The 25,386-nt window shown below is 39.2% G+C and overlaps 1 protein-coding gene and 1 long non-coding RNA gene across 2 annotated transcripts; both read left to right on the forward strand.

Moving 5' to 3' along the window:
• Positions 1 to 955: 955 nt before the first annotated feature.
• On the forward strand, positions 956 to 15,039 carry ppp1cab (protein phosphatase 1, catalytic subunit, alpha isozyme b). The gene is made up of 7 exons (XM_035404045.1): positions 956 to 1,448; positions 7,872 to 8,003; positions 8,144 to 8,374; positions 8,592 to 8,696; positions 10,401 to 10,624; positions 10,861 to 10,995; positions 12,194 to 15,039. The coding sequence occupies exons 1-7, from the start codon at positions 1,394 to 1,396 to the stop codon at positions 12,308 to 12,310; spliced, it is 999 nt and encodes a 332-aa protein (XP_035259936.1). The 5' UTR covers positions 956 to 1,393; the 3' UTR covers positions 12,311 to 15,039.
• Positions 15,040 to 17,826: 2,787 nt separating this feature from the next.
• LOC118220290 lies at positions 17,827 to 21,448 on the forward strand. The gene is made up of 3 exons (XR_004763935.1): positions 17,827 to 17,903; positions 18,112 to 18,243; positions 21,316 to 21,448. It is a non-coding gene; the product is annotated as an uncharacterized LOC118220290 (long non-coding RNA).
• Positions 21,449 to 25,386: the final 3,938 nt, after the last annotated feature.

A 25,386-nucleotide genomic window follows, 5' to 3' on the forward strand; every position in this document is an offset into this window, starting at 1 on the left:
GCTCGACTTGGTGGGACAAGAATTTAAACTTAATTTCTGTAATAATGCATTTTTTTTGTTTGTTGATAAAATAAGGCCCAGTAGGCTATAAAATTCCATCATGGTATGATCTCAAATATGGGGGTCTTAGTTATTTGAAATTTTCCACCTGAAACAACACATTTAACTGTAAACGAATAAAGCAGCACAGTAAAAGCCAACATTAGATTGGAATTTAGGTGGTTTAATAATTGTATGTCTTTCCAATTATTATGCACCTAGATTTTCAGTTAGATTTTCGAATTTACATTAGCCTAATAGGTGTTTGTGTTGTACACCCCCAACAAGCACAATTTCCCCCACATAGATATTTCATTGAACAATAAACATAAGGAATACGAAAGCAAGTTGTTATTCAGTTTTTTTAAAAATAATTATATTTTATTGGTCACTCAGCTTCTTAATAATGATAGGCTCATGATTTTTATTTGAATTTCCAATACATGTTATTCCGAAGATATCGGTGCTACCCCTAATGGTGCTAAAAGGCTATTGCAATCTACTTCCGAAGGTAAACTTTGCTCTGCGTCCTTATTAAACCAAAACTGCGTCATAATTAGACATGGTCATTCTTTGCAGAGTAAAAATGATTTAAAAGATGTAACAACAAGCATGTATTCTTTCTGGAATAACACTCTTCCATGTACGTAATAATACAATAAAAAATAAACAAAATGAAAACATTAATAACCAAGAGCAACGACGACTATTATTATTATTATTATTATTATTATTATTGCAGGTACAATTATCTCTTCTTGTTTGTGTCTTTGATTTAGATATTTCAATTCACCGAAAAGGGGTATTATCGCGTTTACTTTTCGGACTCCGTCGATGTCATCATTGCAATCGGAGGCGGGAATATTAATTTAAGACAGACAGAGAAGTTATCCAATGAGAATCCGAAATGTGCGTTCAAACGCAAGCAGGAGCCCAATCAGTTGTGAGAAAGAGCAAGGAACACTGTTATACTCTTCGTTCGCCCTTAGTTTTGTGGACGAAAGAATTTCGTGTAATTTAAGAAATTGTTGGGCGAATCATTGAAATTCAGTACCACGCGTGAACTCATTCCCTTTAATTCTGGATTCGCTTGTTTTAGGAAGCAAGCTGGTTAGCTCATTAGTCTATAGCATTAGCTACGGCAGATTCCTAGCATGCCACAAGCTACAGTAGCTAACTCTAGCTAGCTACGTTTTCTGTGGGGGTCGTGTTTTCTCAACCACAAAGGAGCAGCTAGCTGACGTTTGGCAGACTAACCAGCCAATACTAGTTGGTTAGCGCTAGCTACCGAGCGCAGTACTGTAAAAAAAAAAACAGCACAAATAGCTAACTGCATAGGTGTGCATTAGCTAAAATGGCGGAGCCAGACAAATTGAACATTGACTCCATAATACAGCGACTGCTTGAAGGTAAGAGAATGGGTCGGAAGCTTTTATACGGTCTATGGTCGGAACCCTCACACTAGCAGTTAGCCATTACCTACCTAGCTAGCTAAATGATAGTAATTCTAACTACAGACCAGTGTTTAGAATTGTTATACTGTTTAGCTAGCAAGGAATCGCTGCTAGCAGCTTATGTTTTACGGCACCAGTTGGCTTCACAAGCGACTGTTAGCTAGCTAACTTGCAGGAGAAATTAAAAGCTAATGTTGGTCATCTTGAATACACGATGGTCATGCAGAAAGTTGGTTAACTGGCTGTTAGAAACAAGGGATAATAGCGCTAATGTGATTTAAACTTTGAAAAACTAGTTATACTTGGATACCTAGCTAGCTAACTTGTCCCCTTCATCGCAAGCAGAAGAAACAATTAAACTCTTAACGGAGCCCTGCAACACATAACCTACGTAGCACTCCGTAGGGAGCTAGCGCCAAGTATTGTCCGCGATTCAGGTTAACGTCTGTGGTCGGACACGCTGACAATGACATTGAGTTCTTGACGCTTCCTGTTAGCCGAACTAAAGGTAGCTTTACTGATGGTGCTGGCCGGCAAAGGGACGGAAATGAATTACTTGGGACTTGTTGGTTTAGGTATCATATAGATATCGCTAGCTAGCTCATCTCAGGGAGTATGGGGATGAAGAGGTCCTTGCTAGCAAGCTAGCAATCGTTTTATGGCAACTCGTTGAGTAAAAAAGGCTGCTTGTGTTACGTTACCCACCGAATAACGCCTTGCTCATGTATTTCGCATTAGCGTCGAGGCCCTTGCTCTAAAAACGTTCCACAATATTGCGTTTGGCTAGATAACGTACGTCTTACATCAGTCGCTTTATTAAATTAGCGCGTGTGTAGCTGTGTGTGTGGGGTGTTGGGTGTCGATGTCGATCTTGCAAGATGGAGTGGATATTCTCAAATTTCAGTTGAGAAATTTTACCACTGCATTCCATAGGTCATTGCCGTCTTTGCCTGGTAATCTACGATGGTGGTGAAATGCTTGATGGAATTATATTACCATGACACATTGAAAGACTATTTTTCCTAGCTTTATTGAAAAAGTTGGAGTAACACTTTATACATGAACTCAGTAGTAACACGGTCATAAACATGACATAATAGCTGTCGCAAGATGGCATAACAGATGATGTCAGCTTATGTCAAATGTTATGGCAGATGTTACTGTAGATGTAGGCTAGATGTTACTGTAATAGGCCTTTTTGACAGCCTATTTTCCAGCCACAAAAGGCTATGCTTTGTTTTCCTTAAAATTTGGGTTATTTTCAACATTTATCTTGTCTGTGGTTTTTGCCATCATGCCTACTTTCACGTCCTGTTTTGCGTTGTGGCCAATTTTCTTATGATAATAATACATTTTTTAAATTAAATAGCAATTGTGGGGGAAAAATCATAATTTCACACAAGACCAACGTGTCCTAATCCAACAAGGCGCAGATTTGACACAGGAGCACCCCAAAACATCTATTACCACACTCCTGTAGAGATCCCTCATTGTCAAAATCAGGTAAGCCTGTTCAGCCAAAGTAGTCTTATTTTATAACTGTAATTATCTCTTAGTCATCAAGGACTGATTAATAAAGGACAGGAGCATTATGGGGATCATGGAGACATCTGAAAATGTTGCCTCCATAATAGGCAGCTATTTTTAATGATAATTTATTTCTGAATAACTATTTTGTATCTGGAGTTCTAGCTTCAGTTTTAGTCTTTACAGATAGGCAAGGAATATGTATATTAAAAATAAAGGGATTCTGAGGAACAGGCCTGAAGGCCTGGTCTGCTTCCTGTGGAATGACTTAGAAGGGTCCTCATACTTAGCTTTCATCATATAATATTAAATATCATAGTAGTTATAAGCCCAGTCGTAAACAGAGTCCTTTGGACTCTCGAACTTTGATGTTGTATTACCGGAGAACGGTGAGTCCTTATAAAGGGTGAAATGGGACAAGACTTCTGACATCACCCAACACATGATACGTTGCTGAGAGATGGAAACGCAACCTTGCTCAAATTTGAATGATGAGAGGAAGAGGCGAGTCATCCACGTGCTGAACTGTATTCTAGGTAATTCCCTCAGTCTAATTTTGCAGTGATGTGGAGGTACCAAGAGGGCAGATGGAGGCCGCAAAAAAGTCCATGCACAAGCACTTGCAAAAATGCTGTTTTGACAGTGGGACAGGCCTAAGTCCACATGGACTTGATGTGAATGTGCTTTTGAGTCCATGAGTCTAGAGAATAAGGTTTTGCCATAGTTAGCACCAAGGGTGTCAAGACTCCAATCTTCCAGTATCTGCTGGTTTTTTTTACGAGTTTCACTTGGATGATTCATTTAAGTCACTGATTGGCCAAAGAGTCCAAACACTTTGTTTCCAACAAAAGCGATATAGGGGCGATATAGCTCAGGAGGTAAGACCGATTGTCTGGTAGTCGGAGGGTTGCCGGTTCAAACCCCGCCCTGGGCATGTCGAAGTGTCCTTGAGCAAGACACCTAACCCCTAACCTCTAACTGCTCTGGCGAATGAGAGGCATCAATTGTAAAGCGCTTTGGATAAAAGCGCTATATAAATGCAGTCCATTTACCATTTACCATTTACCAAAAGCTATCAAACATTGGAGCCCTCCAGGACTTGAGCTTGACACATCTATTATATTTGTTTTTAGCAAAATTCATGGTCGTTTTCCAAATCTACTCACATTTTTCTGTGAAAAGATTTTTTGGTAACAGCTAGCTAGCTTTTTTCTTCAGTGTATTTATTGCCAGGCTGAAGGTCCTTGCTGCACTGGTTTACTCGTCAGAGCTTTCGTGCATCGTGCACAGTGTTCTAACAGTCACCTAAGCTGATATGGTACCTGTTTCCCTTTTCTGGAATAGCAGTATTGTCTAGACTGACTTCCAGTTCCCCTCTTTGACAGTACTGCCATTAAAATGTCAAGCTCAGCTTTCTCCTGTTCCTGTGGGAGGCCAAAGAACCAAGTAATCAGTATAGAGTTGAAACTTAACTTCATTATTGAATAAAGTGAGAACAGGGGTTGCAGATTGTTCCAACACTGTTGGCAATTCATGAATATTTGGTAAATATTGAACAATGATGGACTGAAGTCTCATACCTGTCTCACTCTTCTTCCTTGTATAAAATTGTTTCTTTTTTGTTACCAATATTTACCTTGCTTGTTTCATTGTAAATTGAGTTTATGCTGCCATTTTTACCTCCTCACCACATTGAAGAAGCTAGTCTGATTTTTACTCAAGACTGGTGAGGAAGAGCAGTATTTTGACATAATACTGGAAATGATACATGCAATACTGCAAAATCCCTTCCCCAGGTTACTGCTCACACAGAATTCTGTGGTTGTTATTTGGGTCAAATTTTCAGTAAAACACTGGCTGCAGTAGTACCTTGAAGCTTAGGGCTAATGTATTTTAGCATCTCTGCTTATGTTGTCCAGTGAACACACTTACTGTATTTAGGGCTTTTCCAGAATTGTGACTGGGATGTCAGCCGTGTGTTTTTTATGTTTTAAGATATATTCAGATTTTGTATTCTGTTCGTCATGTATGCTATGCTTAATTGAAGGCACATGAGCACATTTCTGCACGAATTGCCTACTGCTTTAGATGCTTTCTTTACCACAACTTCCCCTGTGGTGGAGCCTAAAGCCTTCTATCTATCTATCTTCTATCCCTTTAAGCTCAATGGAGCTTATTTGTTCCCTGGCTAACTTTAGCATAAGTCCTGTCTAGAGTTAAGTCCACCTAATCAGCCTATTTGAACCACTTTTACTTTGGGACAAAGCAGTGTTTCCTGTGGAATTGATCTCTTGGTGTGGTGGTGGGTGTCCGAAGGAGGGGGGGGGGTGTAGCAAAGGCGAAAGTTTAAGACTCTGAAAACATGACCTCTTGAGACTTCTTAAAGGTTTTTTTTTAAAATATCTAAATCTATCTTTTAGCTCTGATGAGCTCTTGGTACAAGGAATAGCAGTTTGCAAGACCTAAAAACGTAGTTTTAGATGTACTTTAAAACCATAAAAGGTTTGTTAACCCTTGTATTGTTTGTAAATATTGAAGCAAAATAGGCCTGTATTTTGAGTTATGGTGGGGTGAGAACAATTAAAAGAGCACATTGTCCTATCTTCAAGAATAGAGGACTATATAACCAAAATTGATACTCAAGAAAAGTTACATATTGCACTTTACATTCTTCTGCTAAATTAACTTAATTACCATGACAAAATAGTACTTAGTTAGAATGTATAATATGTATAATAGAATGTAATATCTTTTTATTTAACAATATAATTTGAGGTGGGTCCACATTCAAAGCCCTCTCTCTCTGTCTCTGTCTGAGTTTACATGCTTTGTCCATGCAAAAAACAAAAAGTAAAAAGTGAGAAAAATGGCTTTAAAGATTCTGTTCTGTTACATTCTAATTCTACTGAGAAGCATGATACAAAAATTTCCTAACTGACTTAGATGCTTGATTAATGTATTTTTTTATTAGCTAGTGTTATCTGCATTCATTTCTGGACACTGCAGCAGCTTGTGAGACTGCTCCTGTTGTTATAATCATAATCGTCATTAGAATGCAGCCTTCTTTGTCAGCTGTAGCAACTGTAGCCTAACTCTCAGTTTTGCTAGCTCACTACATTCACAAAACCTTAAAAATAAACACTTTCCCTTTCGTTTTTATGGAAAAAAATCACCATGTTGTAGTATGGAAATGGAAGTAGTTGGATCACTCAAACATTTAAAATGCCCTAAAAAAGGGCAATTTAATTTGTGCTGTTTTGGCGATTTGCCAACAATTTGCGGCCGCGACATCCGACGGGTTTCTCCAGGTCACCATTTTAATCAGATGTATTGTACCATTATAACAGCAGCACTAGATTTAAAAAAGGGTAGGCACGTACGTAGCTCAACTGGAACAGGCTCCACTTCGGCTCAAACAAACACTGTTTATTTTCAGATAACGTTACATATTTATCACATTTATTTTTTTACTTGTCCGATCAGACAACTGCATGAGGCATTCCACTTGCCCGAACGGAGTTAGGGTCCGCCAGTTGTCATCACCGAATGATAGTTAACGCCAGTGCTTGAGATGGGCAGGAGCTGTCAGGACTTGTATATGAGTACCAACTCTTCTTTTGATTACCAACATTAATTTATTTTAAACAGTATGTATTTTGAGGAGTAGGTACCGGCACTTATTTTGGTCCAGTTCAAACACTGGTTAACACTATGGTATTTTTGTAATATTTGAAGTGTCGCTACCTACTTTTTCGTTGTTTTCGGTCGCTGAAGAACAAAAAGTGACGCTTCGACAGACAGTGAGACCTTCGCGTGCGCCACACCACAGCAAAACCTTACCAGCGGAAATGTTAGACAAAGGCCAGTGGTACAGTTAAAGTGCTCTGTCTGGGTGTCGATAGGACGAAGTGTAGCACAGTGGGTAAGGAACTGGGCTTGTAACCGAAAGGTCGCAGGTTCGATTCCCGGGTAGGACACTGCCGTTGTACCCTTGAGCAAGGTACTTAACCGAAATTGCTTCAGTATATATCCAGCTGTATAAATGGATACAATGTAAAATGCTATGTAAGTCGCTCTAGATAAGAGCGTCTGCTAAATGCCTGTAATGTAATGTAATGATAGTCTTGCACCAAGTGTTGGACTCCTTGATGTTTCAAGGGGTTGTATCCGTTTCATTATGTGTGACTAGTACTTTGAGACAAGTCACAGGGTCCTACCTAGTATTGTTCTGTCTGTGAGAAAGTACTGCTGTATACACTTTTGTTCAAAAGTTTGGAATAACTGAAGTTTTTATGTTTTTGAAAGAAACTGATATTTTTATTCACCAAGCTAGCATTAAATTGATTTTAAAATAATACAGCCAAGACATTCATAATGTTACAAATTACTATTACTGTTTAAAATAACTTTTTAATTTAGTCTTTACATATTATTGCAAACCCCCGGTTTCATTACTCCAGTGTACTGACTGCACACTGTTACCTCATCCTTATGTATTCATGCTAATGTGCTAATTTGGTTCTAGAGAAAACACTCCCATTATATTAAGCTCAACTGAAAACAATTGTGCTGTTTAATTAAGCTAAAATATCTTTCAGTTGCTACAGTATCTAGTACATTAGCACGCATCTACTACACATTAACTTTAACAATCTTACAAAAAATTTGAAGAATTTTTTCATTCTTATGAAAGTGTCATTACCACTATTAATCATAAGGTTAAAAATGTGAATTTGTATTAGAAAGTGCATAGCTAACTTTGGTTGTATACATCATCAGATCGTAACAACAGTATGTAGGACCTTCTGGACCCCCCCCCCCCCCACTAATATTTTATACATCCCTGTCCAGTGAAAGGTTCCCGGCCAGGCAAGAACGTGCAGCTGGCAGAGAATGAGATCCGTGGCCTTTGCTTGAAATCGCGGGAGATATTCCTCAGCCAGCCAATCCTGCTAGAGCTTGAGGCCCCTCTCAAGATCTGCGGTAAGTCCAATTGATTGGGTTGCAGGTCACTGTCCATGGGGTAGTTTTATTATAAAACCATAGCCAGCTGGGTTATTAGGCTGCATGTGTCAATATCAGCATGTACTCATAGTGTAAATGCTATTGCGATTCCATCGCAGGTGACGTCCATGGTCAGTACTACGACCTCTTACGGCTCTTTGAGTATGGCGGCTTCCCTCCCGAGAGCAACTATCTGTTCCTCGGGGACTACGTGGACAGAGGCAAGCAGTCCCTGGAGACCATATGCCTTCTGCTGGCTTACAAAGTCAAGTACCCAGAGAACTTCTTCCTCCTCAGGGGCAACCACGAGTGTGCCTCCATCAACCGCATCTACGGCTTCTACGACGAGTGTAAGTGAAGAGGATGTGGGGTGGTGTTGCATGCACTGCGTTGAATGAGTCATGGTATTATACAACGTGCTCTCTAGACATACTGTGTACTCTTTACCTTCGGTGGGCATACATTTGTATTCATCCATATTGCCGAATATATCCACTTTTTCTGAGTATTTTTTACAGACGACAAAGTTTCTTTGTGTAAACCCCCGCTCTGTGTTGATGCCTGTAGGTAAGAGGCGGTATAACATCAAGCTGTGGAAGACCTTCACAGACTGTTTTAACTGCTTGCCAGTGGCTGCTATTGTCGATGAGAAAATCTTCTGTTGCCATGGAGGTATGTTTTATCTGTCTTTTTGCATTCAGTCAGTTTTTTCCCCCAATCACTGAAGAATTGATCTGTTGTCTGCACTCATTTTCATAGGTTCACAATATCCAATTTGTGTGTTTTGACAGTTTGACTTGATGCATTCATACACAAATGAGCTGAAACTGGGTACATCTACACTTTTTAGCAATAGGCAGCAGCAGGCAAATGAAGAACAAATAAGTTTGGGCTCTCTTTCCTCTGGCACTTAAGTGGAGGTCTTTGGTAGCTGCACTCCATCATACCAGTGCAACAAAAAATTGTGTCTAAGTCAAATTTAAGACTTAAACCCTATTCGCACGGGACTAGTATTACCTGGGGACCTCGTGTGATTTTGAAATTACCCCCCCACGTCTGTGTTTCTTGCAGCACATTCGTGGGATAAGCGAAGTCTGTATTTTACTCGAATTTACTCATAGACGCCGCATTGACTGCTTCGGCCCGTTGCTGCGATACGTCGCCGTCATATTGGACCAGGCAAGACTGGCCTGAAAACAAATAGAAGTAAACGGGGGAGGTGCCGTTTTTCTGGATAAAAAGCACTGTAACGTTTACATTTCTCAACCGATTTCAATGAGTCGTTTTTATATTCAAGCGTTTATGATCTACGTGGAGTACAAAAAAAGTTTTATCTCCAGTTACTTAGAATCTCGATAGATAGGCTATAATCGCTGCTAGACGCTCGAGAGGAGTGTGTAGGTAGGTAACAAGCAAAGCTAGCCTTACAATCAAGGTTATTTGATGCTTACAATCCTACTCAAGTTAGCTAGCAATGCATTTATTACTTTCTAGCCAGCTTGCCAGGTTAAAATTAAAATTAACTCTGGCAATTCCTTATGACAATTAATTATTTTCCACCACGTAAGTAATTCAGTTCATGTAAACCTGACGTTGATACACACTCCTTTCTTGAATGTCTAGCAGCGATTATAGCCTAACTATCGATAAGTACTGGAGATAAAACATTTTTTTTTTGTAGATCATAAACCCTTGAATATAAAAACGACTCATTGAAATCGGTTGAGAAATGTAAATGTTACAGTGCTTTTTATCCAGAAAAACCGCAGCTCCCCTGTTTACTTGTAGGCTATTTGTTTTCAGGCCAGTCTTGCCTGGTCCAATATGGCGGCGACGTTGACGTACGATCCAGAGGCCAATGCGGCGTCTATGTATATATGTCTATGAATTTACTGACATTATCCCCCCGGATATGATTGAAAATGTCAAGGCTTTGCTCTGCGTAACAGTAAAATACGACCCCAAATCACCGAGATGCCGATTCGCACGGGACTAATATTATCACATGACCTCTGTGTTTGGCGAAATATGGTAGGTAATTTGCGGTGGAATTTTTACTTTACAAATTACGGACATGGCAGATTCGCACGGGATTAAGACCTGTAATGCCCTATCGTGCAAATGGGGCATTACAGGAAGCGTTATGGAGACCTAGGCAGTAGAATTTTGTCTCACATAATTCAAGATACAGTTAATGGAATTCTGTAAATTTGAAGTTGTATTCAGTCCAGCATAATGTATTTAATATACTTGACAGACAACATTTTCTGTATTGTACTTTATCCAGAACATAGTATATGAACCAAAAAATGCCGTTTTTATTTTGTTTGTGTGTGTGTAAGAAGTTAACGAGCACGCACACTGTGTTTTCCACAGGCCTCTCCCCAGACCTGCAGTCCATGGAGCAGGTCCGCAGGGTGATGCGACCCACGGACGTGCCGGACCAGGGCCTGCTGTGTGACCTGCTCTGGGCCGACCCAGACAAAGACGTGCTGGGCTGGGGCGAGAATGACCGCGGCGTCTCCTTCACCTTCGGAGCTGACGTGGTGGCCAAATTCTTGCACAAACACGACATGGACCTCATTTGCAGAGCACATCAGGTTAGAGACTACTGGGGCTTTTGGAGTGGACAAGGGTAGATGAAATTTCCAGTTTTCTGGCGTCCTTAAACACAGATTCTGTGGTATTTTTTCCACAGTAACCTTGGCTGTCTTGGTTAAATACAACATTTTATAATCTACCTTAGCACGTAGCTCCTGTGTATTAGAGTTGATATTTGCTCTAGATCCCAAGAAATCTGTGTCAGAATTACATGAACCACCCCTGTGTCCCCCAGGTGGTAGAAGACGGGTATGAGTTCTTCGCTAAGAGACAGCTGGTAACCCTGTTTTCAGCCCCTAACTACTGCGGCGAGTTTGACAATGCTGGCGCCATGATGAGTGTAGACGAGACCCTCATGTGCTCCTTCCAGGTGAGTGCCGGTGTGTATGCCAACTGGGGGCTGCTTTTGGCTCGTTTTGGCTTACCGTTTTGAAGCTAATTGGTGTTCCATTAAAATTGATTTCATCATTACATTTGGTTCACGCTCAAAGTAAAAGAATGCCATTTTGAATGATGTAATGATGTGTCACAGCTGACAAATGGTCCACCCTAATATGAACTCATGGGCTGCTAGCTTTACTATGTCCTATAAAACATTGTAAAATAATTATAGTTTTATTCCTTAATTTTGTAGTGTTGCATTTCCAGACCTGTTGAAAATGCATTTCCTTAGCTAGGTACCTTCATCAGCTACTGTGATATGAATTTGAGAGCATGTTGGATCCCTCACTTGTTTCCTGTGGGGTTATTTTTTTAATGTGAGAAAGCATAGCTTAAGTGCTGTCTGAAAATTCTAGCTCAGCCTTACATGGTTTGCATTTAATTGGTTTCCATATTTTCTTATGAAGTCTTATTTTCTTTCTTTCTGGGTAAGATGTTCTGTAAAGACATAAAATCCCATTTTGAGTAATGCACATGTTGCTGCTTTACATACATTTGTTCTGGGCATCACATGCATTCTTAAAGACATGGTGTAGGCTGGACGAACGCACATACTTTCTGGGGCAAAAGGGAGGAGCCTCTGGCTCCCAGCGGCGGCTTCCCTATTGGTTAATCGAACTGTCTGTCTCAGTGTGCCGGTTCTCCCCCCCACCCCCCACCCCCCCGACACTTCCTCTGTTCCATGTGTGCTGCAATCTAAGTCCTGACTGAAACACACCAGCAAAACCGACAAAGCTATCGAACGTTTCAGACCACGCCTGGCCAAAACATACTGTCTATGGGCCAAAATCATCACCACATTTGGAGCGCCGCCCCTCTGATTGGTTATGCCTAGAACGTCAAGGCATCGGCCAGGATCTGTTGAACGAAGTGAAAAAAGACTGGCTCGCGAGGCTAGACATGGTGTTACTGGTTTTTTTTTTTTTTAAATTGTAATTTTTAGTTCTGGTTTGCATTTTTATCCTTTATTTGGTTAAACAACAAAATAATTTTCCAAGGGTGAACAATTCAGTTTGTGTTTCTACATATGCTCTTGTTTAGTTGATGTTTGGTTTCTAAGATGGTAATGGCATCATTTGCTGGCTTGTTTGCTGTAAAAATGCTTTGTAATGGTCTCTTTCAAACAGATTCTCAAGCCTGCTGACAAGAAGCTATACTCCTATGGGGGAGGAGGGGGCATGGGATCCGGACGTCCAGTCACTCCTCCTCGAAATTCTGCCAAGGGTGGAAAAGCAAAGAAATAACACCTGCTGCACACCTTCTTTTTTATTTTCTACCTCCCCCCCTCCTCTCTCCTCTTATCTCCTAATAGTATCAAATCAAAACAGTGCCCAGGGTTTAGTCTTCTTTTTTTCCATTAGAAATTCTAGATGCTCTACACTGTATAACAGTTCAAGAGTGTCTGAGAGAGAAATGTTTGTACCATTCTTTTCCCCCCTTCACTCATCTCTTCTCCCCAGTCTCCAAGGGGGAGGTAGCACGGTTTCTCGCCAATTTCAGGGTGGGTGCTGAGCAGACGAATACTGTACTGAGCAAATCTAAACGGACAGGGAATGGGCAGGAAGGAGCAGGTTTTTTATTGTTTATAGAAAATCCTGAACTGTTCATTTGAAGTCTGCGTCTTTGGAACATCTGCTAGGAGAGCGTGAGTAGGGGGTCAAACAGTTTGGAAAAAGCCACACACCGACACATTTGTTCTATTTTATTGCCAAACGGTTGGGTTGGTACAAACTGCTGAAAGAGTTGACGACGTACTGAACTGGTTGTTTGACGCACAGAGATGTGCATAGAATTCATACAAAGAGTCAGAGATTGAAATACAAACCGAGTTTAGGTTTGGTGGTAAATAATTGTCTGATTTATTTGAGGTATTTTATGTTTTTAATCTTTAGAAGTAAAATAAATCAATAAAGAGTAAGATTTATTAAAATTAACTTGCTTAGTGTTTATTTTTCCCGTAACACATACAATACTGTATCTTTCTGCTTTTGTTCCAGGTCTTGCTCCTGTGCTTTTATTTAAAATATTCAAATACACATGTGATTATTGGACAGTTTTGGGCCTGATTATGGCTTCAGGAGTAGGAAAAGTTGACTTCCTGTTCCATTTTTCTCTGGGTCAGTTTTTTTCTGTGGTCTGGATACAATCAATATTTGTTCTTAATTTAGAGATGTGCAAGTTTCCCTTTTTTAATGCAAACAAAATTTTCAAGCAATTTTATTGATCACTGTATATGCTGTTAAAATCGTGCTTGCATTTATTTGATTGTTAAAATTAAGGACAAACATTGATTGAATCCAGGCATCTGTCTGTCATTTGTCACCAGCTTATCACAACTTATTTTTGTCTTTCTCTCCCTCCGTTTCATTTGTTCCTTCACCTTTGTTTTCCGTTTCTGTCAACGTTCATTTCAATCTCTGCCTCTGAATTTGTCTCAAAAGCTTCCACTAAGTTTGTACATCCATGACATCCGGCCACTGATTGATTGGTCCCCGAAGCCCGTTGTTTTAGCGGTTACCTTTTGGCTGCTTGTTTCACCCCTTCTCACCCTTGTCTGTGCTTTCAGACTTTCACCAAATAAAACTGTTAGTAGGTTGCTGGCAGGCATACCTTTAACTGGTATGTTTGACATCTAGTCCTTTGTTTTGCGTGTGAAATGGATTCTCCTTGCCTCCTGACCAGGCATCATGAGCATTAGTTACCTTTATGAGTGGGGCATGAATGCTAAAAAAAGCAAACTTTTTAGGCAGCTGATGGAATTGTTTAGTAGTAGATTCATGCGTGCAGTTTTGAGGTCGGGTTCATTGGCTTCTATATTGAGTATGTCGGCCTGGTGTCCAGTTCCTGGATCATTGAAATGGGGTTTGTGGCTCCCCCTGGTGATCCGTAATAATATGGTCACTGATCCAGACTGTCATTTCCTGAGTTTTACGTCATTATCTCTCAGGGTGCCAGGAGACAACTGCTTATGTGTGACATGCCAGTCTAATATATGCTACCAGCTGCTTAATTGCAAACATGAGGACCATTGTTAAGTACTTGTGCTATTTCAGTCAAACAAGAGTAAATACCCTTCATACTTGTGAATTCAGAACATGGATTTTATATAGTGGTGCTTTAATGCTTTCAAGGGCCCCTTCTATGACAGCATTAAGTCCGTATGATCTGAAGCCTGTCATATTGGATGCAGTGGAAGCTACCATTTCTCTTGTAGCCCCAGATGGGAATTATATATTATGTATAATGTAATCATACATAATTATAATTGTCTTTGACAACTTATCCATGGACATGTATTGAGGAAAACTGGCTCAAGTTGTCGTGAGACAATGGTGCTACATTATAGTATCAGAGGGGGGGGGGGGGGTTTGGACCTTTTCATTAATTCCTCCCTTTCTGGATTTCTGAAAAATGAAGGCTTTAAATTATTGTGCTTTATAGTACTGTTATGCTGTACTGTACATGGACAATCAATGTGTTTTTAAAGCAAGTACATTTTAGAAGCCAGTCTTATAAATTAAAGGTTTAAGGGACCCTTTTGGCAGTTTTATGAATACGTAAGGTTTTGGGATCTTATTTAGCTGATCTTATTTCACAGGTATACTTCTGAAATTTTCCTCTCTTGGTGTCTCATTCTTGCTGGATTACTGAACCAAATGTAAAGATCCAATGAGATTACATGATGGCTTGTGTTTCAATTAGCATTTTGATGGACTTAGTACTTTTATTAGACTTAAGCATCTTTTTTTACTGGACTGGGAGAAAAGGGGTAATTGAAAATGTGAGTTTAAGGGGGTGGGGTCTTCAAAAATTTCCACCATGCACTGTTGCTGGGTAGAATAATCAATTCAAAAATTATTTTTAAAAAAATCAACAGTAAGTACATTCTAATGATTTTTAAAAATGTTCTGCTTTCCAAGCAATCGCAGATCTTTTCTGTTACCAGGAAGAAAATAAAAATGACTTCTTTCTATGTTTGCTTTCATGTCTTTTTTTGTCCTTTATTCCCTCTGAAAGTGATGGAATTAGTCTTAAAGACACTTAAATGTCTACAATTTGTGATTATTTGTCTTAAAATCGGTGGGCACAAGTCAGGTTGCACAATAGAAAAGAATAATGTAATAGATGCCATTCTAATTCCATTTCCAGCATTTTAAGCAATTCGTCCATTTCAAGTGATTTTGTACAGGTCATCAGAGAGCCTGCCAATTTGCAGAAAAAAAATAAGTCCACTTAATGTAGCAAAATCTAATTTATTATTGTGACAAAGTTGCTACCAAGTCTGCAGAGTAACTAGGACTTGTGAGTGGGGGGTTTAACCTTTCCCACCATGCACCCTTTCCCTGTAATGTCAATACCAGAAATATCTTGTAACTGTCAACACTAATTCAAATTTGTTACATTCTAAACCGCATAATTACCCCATCTTGATTACTAACAATGTTGTGGCATGGCTCATGATTTCTTTAGATGCTGTTGGAGCGCATAGGTTTGCAAACATAATTGTGAATGCAGATGATTTGATAGTCTGGTATCCGTGGTCAACACAGTGCCTGCTCTACAATGAAGCCCAATGCACAGGGGATTAGTGCATAAAGCTAAAATAAAATTTGAGTGCATTTCTAGTTTTAAACTGCATTTAGATTACAGGCTAAAGTGGCCCTAATGTGATTTATTTGTCTACGTGTGACCGGTCAGAATTTTTTCTGAACTGTATGAACACAAAAACTCGATATTTTCATATCCGATTTTGGTCACTTCCATATGTGGTCCTAGATCGGGTACAAATCCAATCTGCAGCCATGCAACCACTGTGAGAACTGTCAGATCGGAATTCATGTGGTTTTTTGAACATCACACTTCATTGTACAGGTCACTATCGTAATCACTCCTTTGGCCTTCCTCTGCCTTCTCGCCCTCTTCCTCAACAGCTGATGAAGTGTCTTCCGACCTCCACAGAAAATAATCATCGGCCACGTCCAAAACAGCTTACTAGCATACTAATAGGAATACAAGTTGTATACAATTTGTAGGCAACTTGTGTACTCTATAGTAGGCCAGTAGTAAGCGGCTTTGGACATGGCCAAAGATTAATGCTTGCACCACTATTTCGTTTATTTCCACGATGGACTGCCTCACAAATGTTTTTGTTTTTTTTTGTTAATGTGCTCATGGGTTCTTTCAGGGCAGACATGTGTTCAGATATCGGTCATTTACAACCGTGAATGTGAGCAGTCAAAGCAAAAAGATTGGATCAAAACTGAGCAAAAAATCAGAATTGAGCATTAAGGCCTGTAATGTTAACCGTCGTCTTCTGCATAGAAGACTCAATGCCTGTAGAAGAGAGGCTTGCTCTTTAAGCTGGTGATGATAAACTTGAACATGTTGGGTGGCTTGTTGAGCCAAAGCACTGCCTTCCAGGTCAGTTATATTTATTTTTCATTAAATGTTTAACAGAAAATCCACCCTGCTTGCCTACTTGCACAGACCTACAGCTAGTAACCGTAAAACAGCAAAGCAAAACTGGAAAGCAGAGAACCCAATCTACAACTGTATGGGAGAAGAGGTTATCAACCTAGAGTTCATTTGCCTTCACATCAAGGTTACAGGTGAATGGAGAAGCTCCCAAAAGCAAGGTTTGACCTGCAGTCTTTAGAAAATGCATGATGACAAAGGGTTCTCGGAGACCTTTTAATAGGCAGGTACTCAAAGAAAAGGGCACGCCAACCTAGGAAAAACTTATTTGACACCCAGTTATTGTACAGAATATATTTGACTAAAATTTAAGAAAATTACAGCAACAATAACAATACAAATACTAAGCTTTTTTTATCAGGTTAAAGGGGCACATTGGGCACAGGTAAACAATATTTGTGTTCAGTGAAAAAAACAAAGACAGACTGGGTCCAAAGTGCACAGAATACTTCAAAATCTCAAACTTTAGACTTCACCTTCCTTGCTTTGGTATAGGTATATTGAAAATAGTACATTTAAAAACGCTTTGATCAGAACAGATTAATAAGACGAAGCAGTCCTTTTGTGTTGAACGTTCACAAATATAATGGCTGATGTAAATTCAAATTATGGGATGATTTCCTCATAAATAAAAGCTAGAATCTGACTGAACTCCGTTTTTGTGTCGTGGAAAGTGGTATATGCCGCTGTGCAAAGGCAAAAGGCAGGCATTTCCATTTTTGTCAAAAATGAGTCTCGATTCAGCTGAAGCATGACTTGTATAATATATTAAAGGAGTACCATGCTGATTTTCACACTTTCTCGGTTTTATGTGCTATTTGCACAAAAGGCATTGAAGAAACACAATGAGTGAAGTATTAAATATGTCCGTTCTGTATTTTTGGAGAAATATGCGTTTTAAATTTATCGTCCTATTTTCAACCGGTTGAGAAAGTTGTCAACTTGATGCGTCACGAACACAGTAACCACTCCCCTTTCCACGCCCCGTAAACCCATGGATAACTCGAGACCCATAGTTTGCGCCGCTGGCTTACGGGCAAGACAATGCAAATATTTGACTAACATTAGGTTCACTTAAATTAGAGTGCCTTTTAAGGACTATTTGATTATTTCTGGTTATATTCATTTAGCTAGCTAGCTAGCTAAAGTTAGCTAGCTAGGTAGTTTGCTTTTATGAGGACGTTATAGTTGTGCTTTTATCTTAACTTGGCTAGCTAGATAGCAAAAATTATAATTGGATATAAGTCAACGTCAAAAATTACAATTTTTACCCTTTAGAACACAACAGAATCACATCGAAGAAGCTAACCTTATAAAGCAAAGAGGCATCAAGTTTTACCTCAGCAGTTCAAAATAATGCAGGTGATTTAACTTGTGAATCAACTCATATAAATAGAGAATTTAAAAATGACTATGACTAAGTTTTTTTTTCTTTTTCTATAAAGCCTCCTGTGGACAAGTGTTGAGAATTAGCATGTATGCTAAAACACTTAAGCAATGCATCTGGTTTGTCCAATGTAATTATGATGTCCATGTCAAATAAACTTAAACTTAAATATGTATTTTGCAGAGGTGTATGCAGATGAGGAATAAATCACAAGTACAGCTGAACTTACATCGCTTACTGATGGACAACAGGGATATCTAGATTCTGCTTTGACCAAAGATGAGCTTAAAGCTACAATTAAAGCATTACCATCTGGTAAGTCTCCCTGTTTGAATTTCAAAAAGAATTTAATGAAGAACTAGTTCTTCTCCTATGTGTATAAGGTATAATGGGTCTTTTATTAAAGATGCACTTCCCGTAACTACATAACAGGCTTTTATTTTACTTATACATGTGAATATGCACTGCATGTGAATTGATTACAAATCAAAAACTGTGAAGTACAGAGCCAAATCAAGAAAATATACTGTGCTTTTGACCAGACGTAAGTATGTTTCTCATAACCCTCCATATATTGACTGATAGTTGCCAAAGCCTGAAGAGATTGATGACACCAGAAGAGAGTGCCATGCCCTTCGAAAGGTTATAAAGCAAAAAGCAGTGGCAAGTCGATGCTTTTAGAGGCTTTTAAAGACGGGTCCTTCTGGCCCTACATTACAGAAGATCTACACAGCTGATCTCCAGCATATTTATTGTAGTAAATCGGGACCCGTCTCACTAGGAGTGAATGTTGTGGCGAAACTCCTTAATTGTGCAATAATGTCCTTTGTTGCACCATGCTGTACTGTACAGTTCCCTGTGGAACCAAGTCTCACCAGTTCTCTCTGTACTTAATTAAGGCATTATCCATTTCAGCAAGGGGTTTAGCGGTGATAGGGATCCTGGTGAGCAGTCATCTAGAAAGTAAAATGAATAAATGTTGCCACCAAAAACATACTTTCAGTCCTTAGCCCTTTAAAATAGTAGCAGGGGCCTATGCACACAGCCGAGACAGACATACCTGCAAAGCTGTCCTCCAGGGTATCAATTCCACCCACCACACCTTCCACCAGCCCCGCACTCAAGCCTCTTGAGCCTGTTTCTCCAGCAGAGCAATGTCTTTTCCTCAGAGAATCAGCTTTATTTACAATGTCTTCCCATAGTGCCCTTCTCCGTGCTGGTAGAAGACACTTCAGCTCTGTAGTAAAATGATACCAGAACCCTTCGCTCTTGGAACACTGTTGAGGCTTCATGTTTTTGCTAACTGCAAGTTGTTGAGATGTGCAGTCATCTCCACAATTATTGCCATGCTTGATAAAAATGAACAACTAAGACTGCATAAAATAAAATGACCCCATTACTGAACTACACTGTAATTTTATAACGTGAAATATATTTTACATCATAAAATATCAAAGTTACAATCTCAAAGATTTCCGTTTCGTTCTCTTTGGCGGTACCAATGGCGAGAAGCGGTAATTGCAGGTGTGTTTTTGGACCTCACTTCCCATAGATCCAACCGGATCCAACCAGTGTCGCCTGTGTGACGTCAGTCAGTTGGCACGCCAACTATAACACTTACTATTTACTGAATTAAAAACGGTTGTTAAAAAAGTAACGTTATGTACATACTCATTCGTTGTCTAACATTAGGCTAACTTAAGATGTCTTTACACTTCCGAGCCGGGTTAAAATGCTGTAGCAAACGTGGGGTAGAATTAGTGATGATCAATTTCTGCAAACGTTCTTTATCCACCTTTTGCCCGGTATGAACATCTTTACACTGCAGAGAAGGATTCGCTGTGGCTCGTGCAATTATGTATCTCGTGCACAATAAGCAGTCTTTTTCGTGAATGATCGTTGTGTGGTATTTTTGAAACAACTGCTTTGCAAAATGTTACCCCTGGTGTTTCTGGTTTTGCTAGCTAAACTGTTCGAGAATAAAGCTGAGCCGGGTGTTAAATTAGCAATCAGAACAAGAAGAATAAAACAAAAACAAAGGAGATTTCATCAAAAAGGGCATCAAGGCTGAAGGAACATATGAGGAAGCATAATAAAATAATAACAATGCTAATCCATACTGCCCTATTCTTTTATTTAGTTTTCTCCTGCGTGACGTCTTCAGAAATCAGACCTGACTCTGCTCCACATACCCCGGCTTTATTCCGATCATTATAATATATTGATGAACTCAATGGCAATGTAAATAACGGTAACGTTAATGCCAGTTCAGATCAATGATTCGCAACGAGGCGAAGCGGTTTTAAAATGTTGCAGAGAAAATTGCAGCCCTGTGAACTGGCTAGTAGCAGAGCCGTTGCCTGCCCTGAGGTTTTAAAAGACCGACCTTGTCAAATCGCCAAGTGCAGTTTTAGAACGTTAACAGACGTCTTGGAATTTTGCAAATTGCATCCAGTCTCGTTGCGAATTATTGATCTGAACTGGCCTTTAGTTAGCTACATTGCAACGTAGCAACAAGGTAGCATTGCATTCGAGGGACGGTTTGCGAGGTCGGTACCGGTCGGTAGCGTTAGCTAGCGTTTTTTCTAATTGTTAGCTGACATTAGATTGTGTTGATTACATTAGCTAGCTAGCTAACGCAACGTTACCTGATATGAGAGATGGATACTGTGCGCAACGTAAACTAATGTTGTCTTTCTTGACATGGTCCGGTAGCTAGCGTTAGCTGTGCAAATAGCTATGTAATTTAGTAAAGTTACATTGCCATTAAATGTAATACGAAATCAACATCAACAAATAATATGATCTCTCATGTTACACAAAAACCTTTTAGGGTTCCATAACTCCCCCATCCCCCCTTTCTCTGTTATTGTAACGCATGCAGACACCGGAAAAAACAGTACGCCGCTCACACACAAGTGAGTTGAAGAGCGAGGCTGTTGCGTTAGTTCCGCCTACCCTCTCAGGCGGACCAACCACTGATGGGTGATGGCAAACGCATCACTAACTATGCGCCGCTGATTTTTTCCCGGGAATGTCGCCACAGACACCCAGTTCTTTAATCATACATTTTAATAATAATAATAATAATAATAATAATATAAATTAATATAATAATAGGCTCAATCACCATTGTGTTACCTAATTCGGCGATACATAGTGATTTAACAGACATTTGTTTTAATGAAAATCTTCGAGATTATTACTTTAAATGGGATCAACCAAAATTACACATTTTTTAGAATTCATTTCCAAAAATTGGCACTTCTCTCTTCTATTGAAACTACAGGTTTTCGGTATGGTTAAAGTATGAAGATTGAAATGGCCATCGCAAAATGTTGATTGTGATCAATTATATTTTCTTTGCTGATTTTAATGCCTGCTTAGGGCTATTGTCTTGCAGATCTTTCGAAAAATTCTACCTCCTGGCAGAGGCAACCAGATTTTTGTCCAAAGGTTTTATATTACCATTGACTTTAACAAGGACCAACAAAAGAAGAACAGCTCCACGGGATCAAAGATAAAGCACCTTATTTTACAGTAGGTGTTTTTTCTGCATACACATCCTTCCTTCAATGACAAACCCTCCACTGGTGTGCGTGACCAAAAAACGAAATTTGTGCCTCATCTAACCAAAGCATCCACTTCCAATTCATGTGCCAATACCATTTAACTAACTCTAGGTGCTTAGATCTGTTGAGTGCTCTTAAAGCCATTTTTCTGGCAATCCTTCCTATTGATATGGAGGTGTGTAATTTTAGACTTCAGAATTCACTGTCCACAGTAGGTGAATTATTATTATTTTTACAATTAAATAATATGGCACAATAGCTAATTGCCTAGGTTTTTATTTTACATAAAAGTAGAATCACTTAGCTGACACTGATATCCAGAGATACTTACTAAAGTGAAGAATATCAGCGTTAGTCTCAGGAATACAGTGCAATATCATAAAGAATTTACAGAAGGCCCATTTATAATTTTCACTTTTTGCATACTGTAATACTTATTATTTATCTAACCATCCAAAAAGGGAAGAAACAAATCATATATTGTGTACATACATGCAAATGTATCATTACAATACATTTTTATTTATACAGAACTTTCCAGGATGTAGTCAGATTTAAAAACACCCCAGAAATGCAGGTGCTATTCGGGACTCCAGTCTTTAAAATTTCAGGTGAATCACTTCTGCATCAGACCTGTCATGGTAAATCACATGACCAAACTCTGCTGGGATATACGTCCAACTTGGCAATGTGGCAGCCACATACACTCTGATGCTTTAACTCCCTAAGCAGTAGCTTAATAAAAACAAAGTGGGTCATGTCCCCTAGAGGGAACCTTCTCCCTGTGACCAGATTTGTGAACACCCATTTATCTGTGCTGTTCCTGCTCTTCCACTGGTGTCTCCCAGGCACCTTTTGGGCTCTGGTGATGTGTCAGTTATCTGCACAGACCACTTACATGATTTTGAGTAGTAAATAAACAACTTGGTTAGGGTGATCAGCCCACAAGCAATAACATCTGGAATCATATGACTTGGGAGGAACTTTTTGGTTATTGGATATTGATATTACAGCTTGGAATAATATTTTACTGCATGCACGAAATATGGCCTGAGACTATATATCTACAATATAATCTCTTATATTTGCCCCAGGGTATGAGACCTTACAAAATAACAAAGGTGACTCATTTCCAGTGGTACTGATAAAACTACCTTTCAAACTTCATACATTAAAAGAAACATTCTAAATTACGTTTTTACTTATTGAAAGGTATACATTTCTAAACAAAGAGTTTATTATAATGTGCAGTCTATTTTTTAGGTTCATAGCTATACTGGCTGCAGCAGGATGGTGAATTCTGTCTGGGCTGTATCTCTTCATACTCTCATGTGACAATTTAGCATGAGTATGTGGTTAAAGCTGCTTACTGAGCCACAGTACTGTATGATTTTGGTTAAGCTGTAACAAATTACTGATGTTTAATCAAATTAATGAAGGTAGAGGATCTTGACATCTCTTGTCAGTCATGCTTTTATGAGTAACATGGTATGTTTTCGAAATGTTTGGAAGTAGGACCTATATACTTACAATACATTCTAGCTGATGCTGTCGCGCAGAGTTTACTTACAATCCTTATACAGCTAAATTGTTTTATTGAAGCAATTCAGGTTAAGTACCCTGTCCAAGGATTACACACTAGTGCTCCAGCTAGGAACAGAACACCCAATCTCTGGGCTACAAGCCCAGTTCCCTAACCATTAAACTACACTGCCACCCTGAATGTGAAGATAGGGGAAAGGTACATGATTTAATTTCATGACTCATTAACTATCACAATGAACAGCAATTAACCCTTGTGGAAAATGCAGATTTTGTATTAAAAAATAATGCACAGAATATATTTTCTATGAAAAAACTGCGCTTTTAATGTCTGTTTGACAGTGAAAACTCATAAGTATTGCAGGTCCCCCTTGTAAAAGAGACATAAAAGATAACATAAAACGCAATCCTTGATTGTCACAACACACCCTTGTACACTAAATCTGAACTTCTTCCAACAGGGTGTTGGTTCAAGTTACCAAAACCTACATGTCAGTGAATGAAGTTCTCCTTCATCTCTACTTTAACCATTAATCTGCTCAGTTGTTGATGTAACTTACCGTTGCCCCTATTTATTTTTACCATGATGATGACCTGTATGTATATATAATTATAATGATTGACTACACAACTAATGGATGTCTCTATTTATCACTGTGTATGACAGTCAATGAGTACTTGATTTTTATGTGTGTGTGAATACATGGAAATGGATGTTGTTTTAAGCATTCTCTATTTTTTAGCCAGCATGCAAAGCAAATTTCCCATTTGAGAAAATAAATTTATTTACCTGAATTGAACAAGACACCTCTGTGGTATACCTTTACCCCACTTTCCCACAGCGAGCAATTCGGTTGATGGATCGCTCAAGCGTACTAGGCTAAGGGAGGGCCAAGAGTGTAGCTGGGAAGTTCAATCTTTCGATTCTTTCACTTGATTCAGTAATCCCTACTTCCCCGGAGCACATAGGAACCTACTACCGGTGAACAAAGACACAAAAATGTTGTGATTCTCATTCAGAGCCAGCTTTATTGTCCGTGAAAGATTCATTAGGACATGTCTTGTTCATTCAGTGGAGTGGAGATAGCCATTCTTTGATGTGATAGATTAACTTGGCACATGAGTGCTAAACCATTGCAATGCATTATTCTGATAGTAAACACATCTAGGTAATGTACCTCATTACAAGCACTGAAAGAGACGTGATTATCATTCATTTTGTTCAGTAGCCTAGGGTAATGCCGATTAATTCACTCATAAAACACAAGTTTATGCAGTCAGGGGCTAATGGGTTTACTTTTAGTTTTACAATATAATTTCCTGCAACATTGCATAAAAAAGTTGTTCAGTTTTTACCAAATCATTCACAAACTGCACACAACTAATAGCTACACATTTTTGAAGAGGAATAATGGCATCACATAGTGTGTCAAAGACATATATTTGCCTATCATTTAGTTTCTAGTTATGTCATGACACTGATAATAACTATTTATTACTGCTATCTCCTTAGCTTGCTATCTCTCACACTAGCCAGCAAGCAAGCGATCTCTAATCTACACATCTCTCTCATCAGCTAGCATCATCTAGCTAGCCAGCTCCCTAGTGGGATATAAAATGAAATGTGTCAATGTGTTAGGGTGTCAATGTGACTGATTTTGGTAGAACAAGCCACATATTTGCATTCTAGTCTGCTGCCTATCCTTTTAATATTTTTAGCGCCTCCTCTATTGCAATGAGAGAAGCCAGTCAGAACTATTATTCACAAAATGGTTTCATATCGGTTGGAGAAATAGGTAGCCCGAAACTCTGATTATCTGTGGACAATGAACTCTATAAGAACAGTGCAATGAACTGTATAAGAACTAGAAGGGAAACATGGTCACGTGGTTCCATTCAGTTCTATCTGCATGTGTCACCACTGCAAGATGGCTGCCACGGCCTGGAAATAGAATTATTGATGAGTCTGCCATGTACTTCCTATGCGTGTTGTTGAAATTCATCTAACTCGCTCCAGCGAGAATTATGTGCCAAATGCTCACAGTGTGGTAATCAATAGAAGCAGGCAATAACATTTAACATTTTTCCTGGATCAAAAAATTTTCTAAGCAAATTTTTAGGCTGAATAGAATAGAAAAAAAAATATTACTAAATATCACAACTCCGATTGTGTTGATTTCTGATTGGTTAAGAACAAAACCAGAGAGATTTGTAACAGAGTTTTGAGACAACCGTAGTAGCTTCACAGCTTCATCACGTGACGGGGCCTATCTGCACAGTGGCTTAATTTTCTTCACAGGCCTGATTTACAGAACTGTACAGCTAAATACCAGCTCACTAACTA

This window comes from Anguilla anguilla, chromosome 2, assembly GCF_013347855.1.
Source record: "Anguilla anguilla isolate fAngAng1 chromosome 2, fAngAng1.pri, whole genome shotgun sequence".
Lineage (NCBI taxonomy): Eukaryota > Metazoa > Chordata > Actinopteri > Anguilliformes > Anguillidae > Anguilla > Anguilla anguilla.

What these genes read in the sequence shown, in the direction of transcription:
- ppp1cab (XM_035404045.1), top strand. Translation starts at nt 1,394, where the DNA reads ATGGCGGAGCCAGACAAATTGAACATTGACTCCATAATACAGCGACTG. An exon ending in GGCCCCTCTCAAGATCTGCG is followed by an intron (nt 8,004 to 8,143) that starts GTAAGTCCAATT and finishes ATTCCATCGCAG; the next exon opens with GTGACGTCCATGGTCAGTAC. An exon ending in CTACGGCTTCTACGACGAGT is followed by an intron (nt 8,375 to 8,591) that starts GTAAGTGAAGAG and finishes TGATGCCTGTAG; the next exon opens with GTAAGAGGCGGTATAACATC.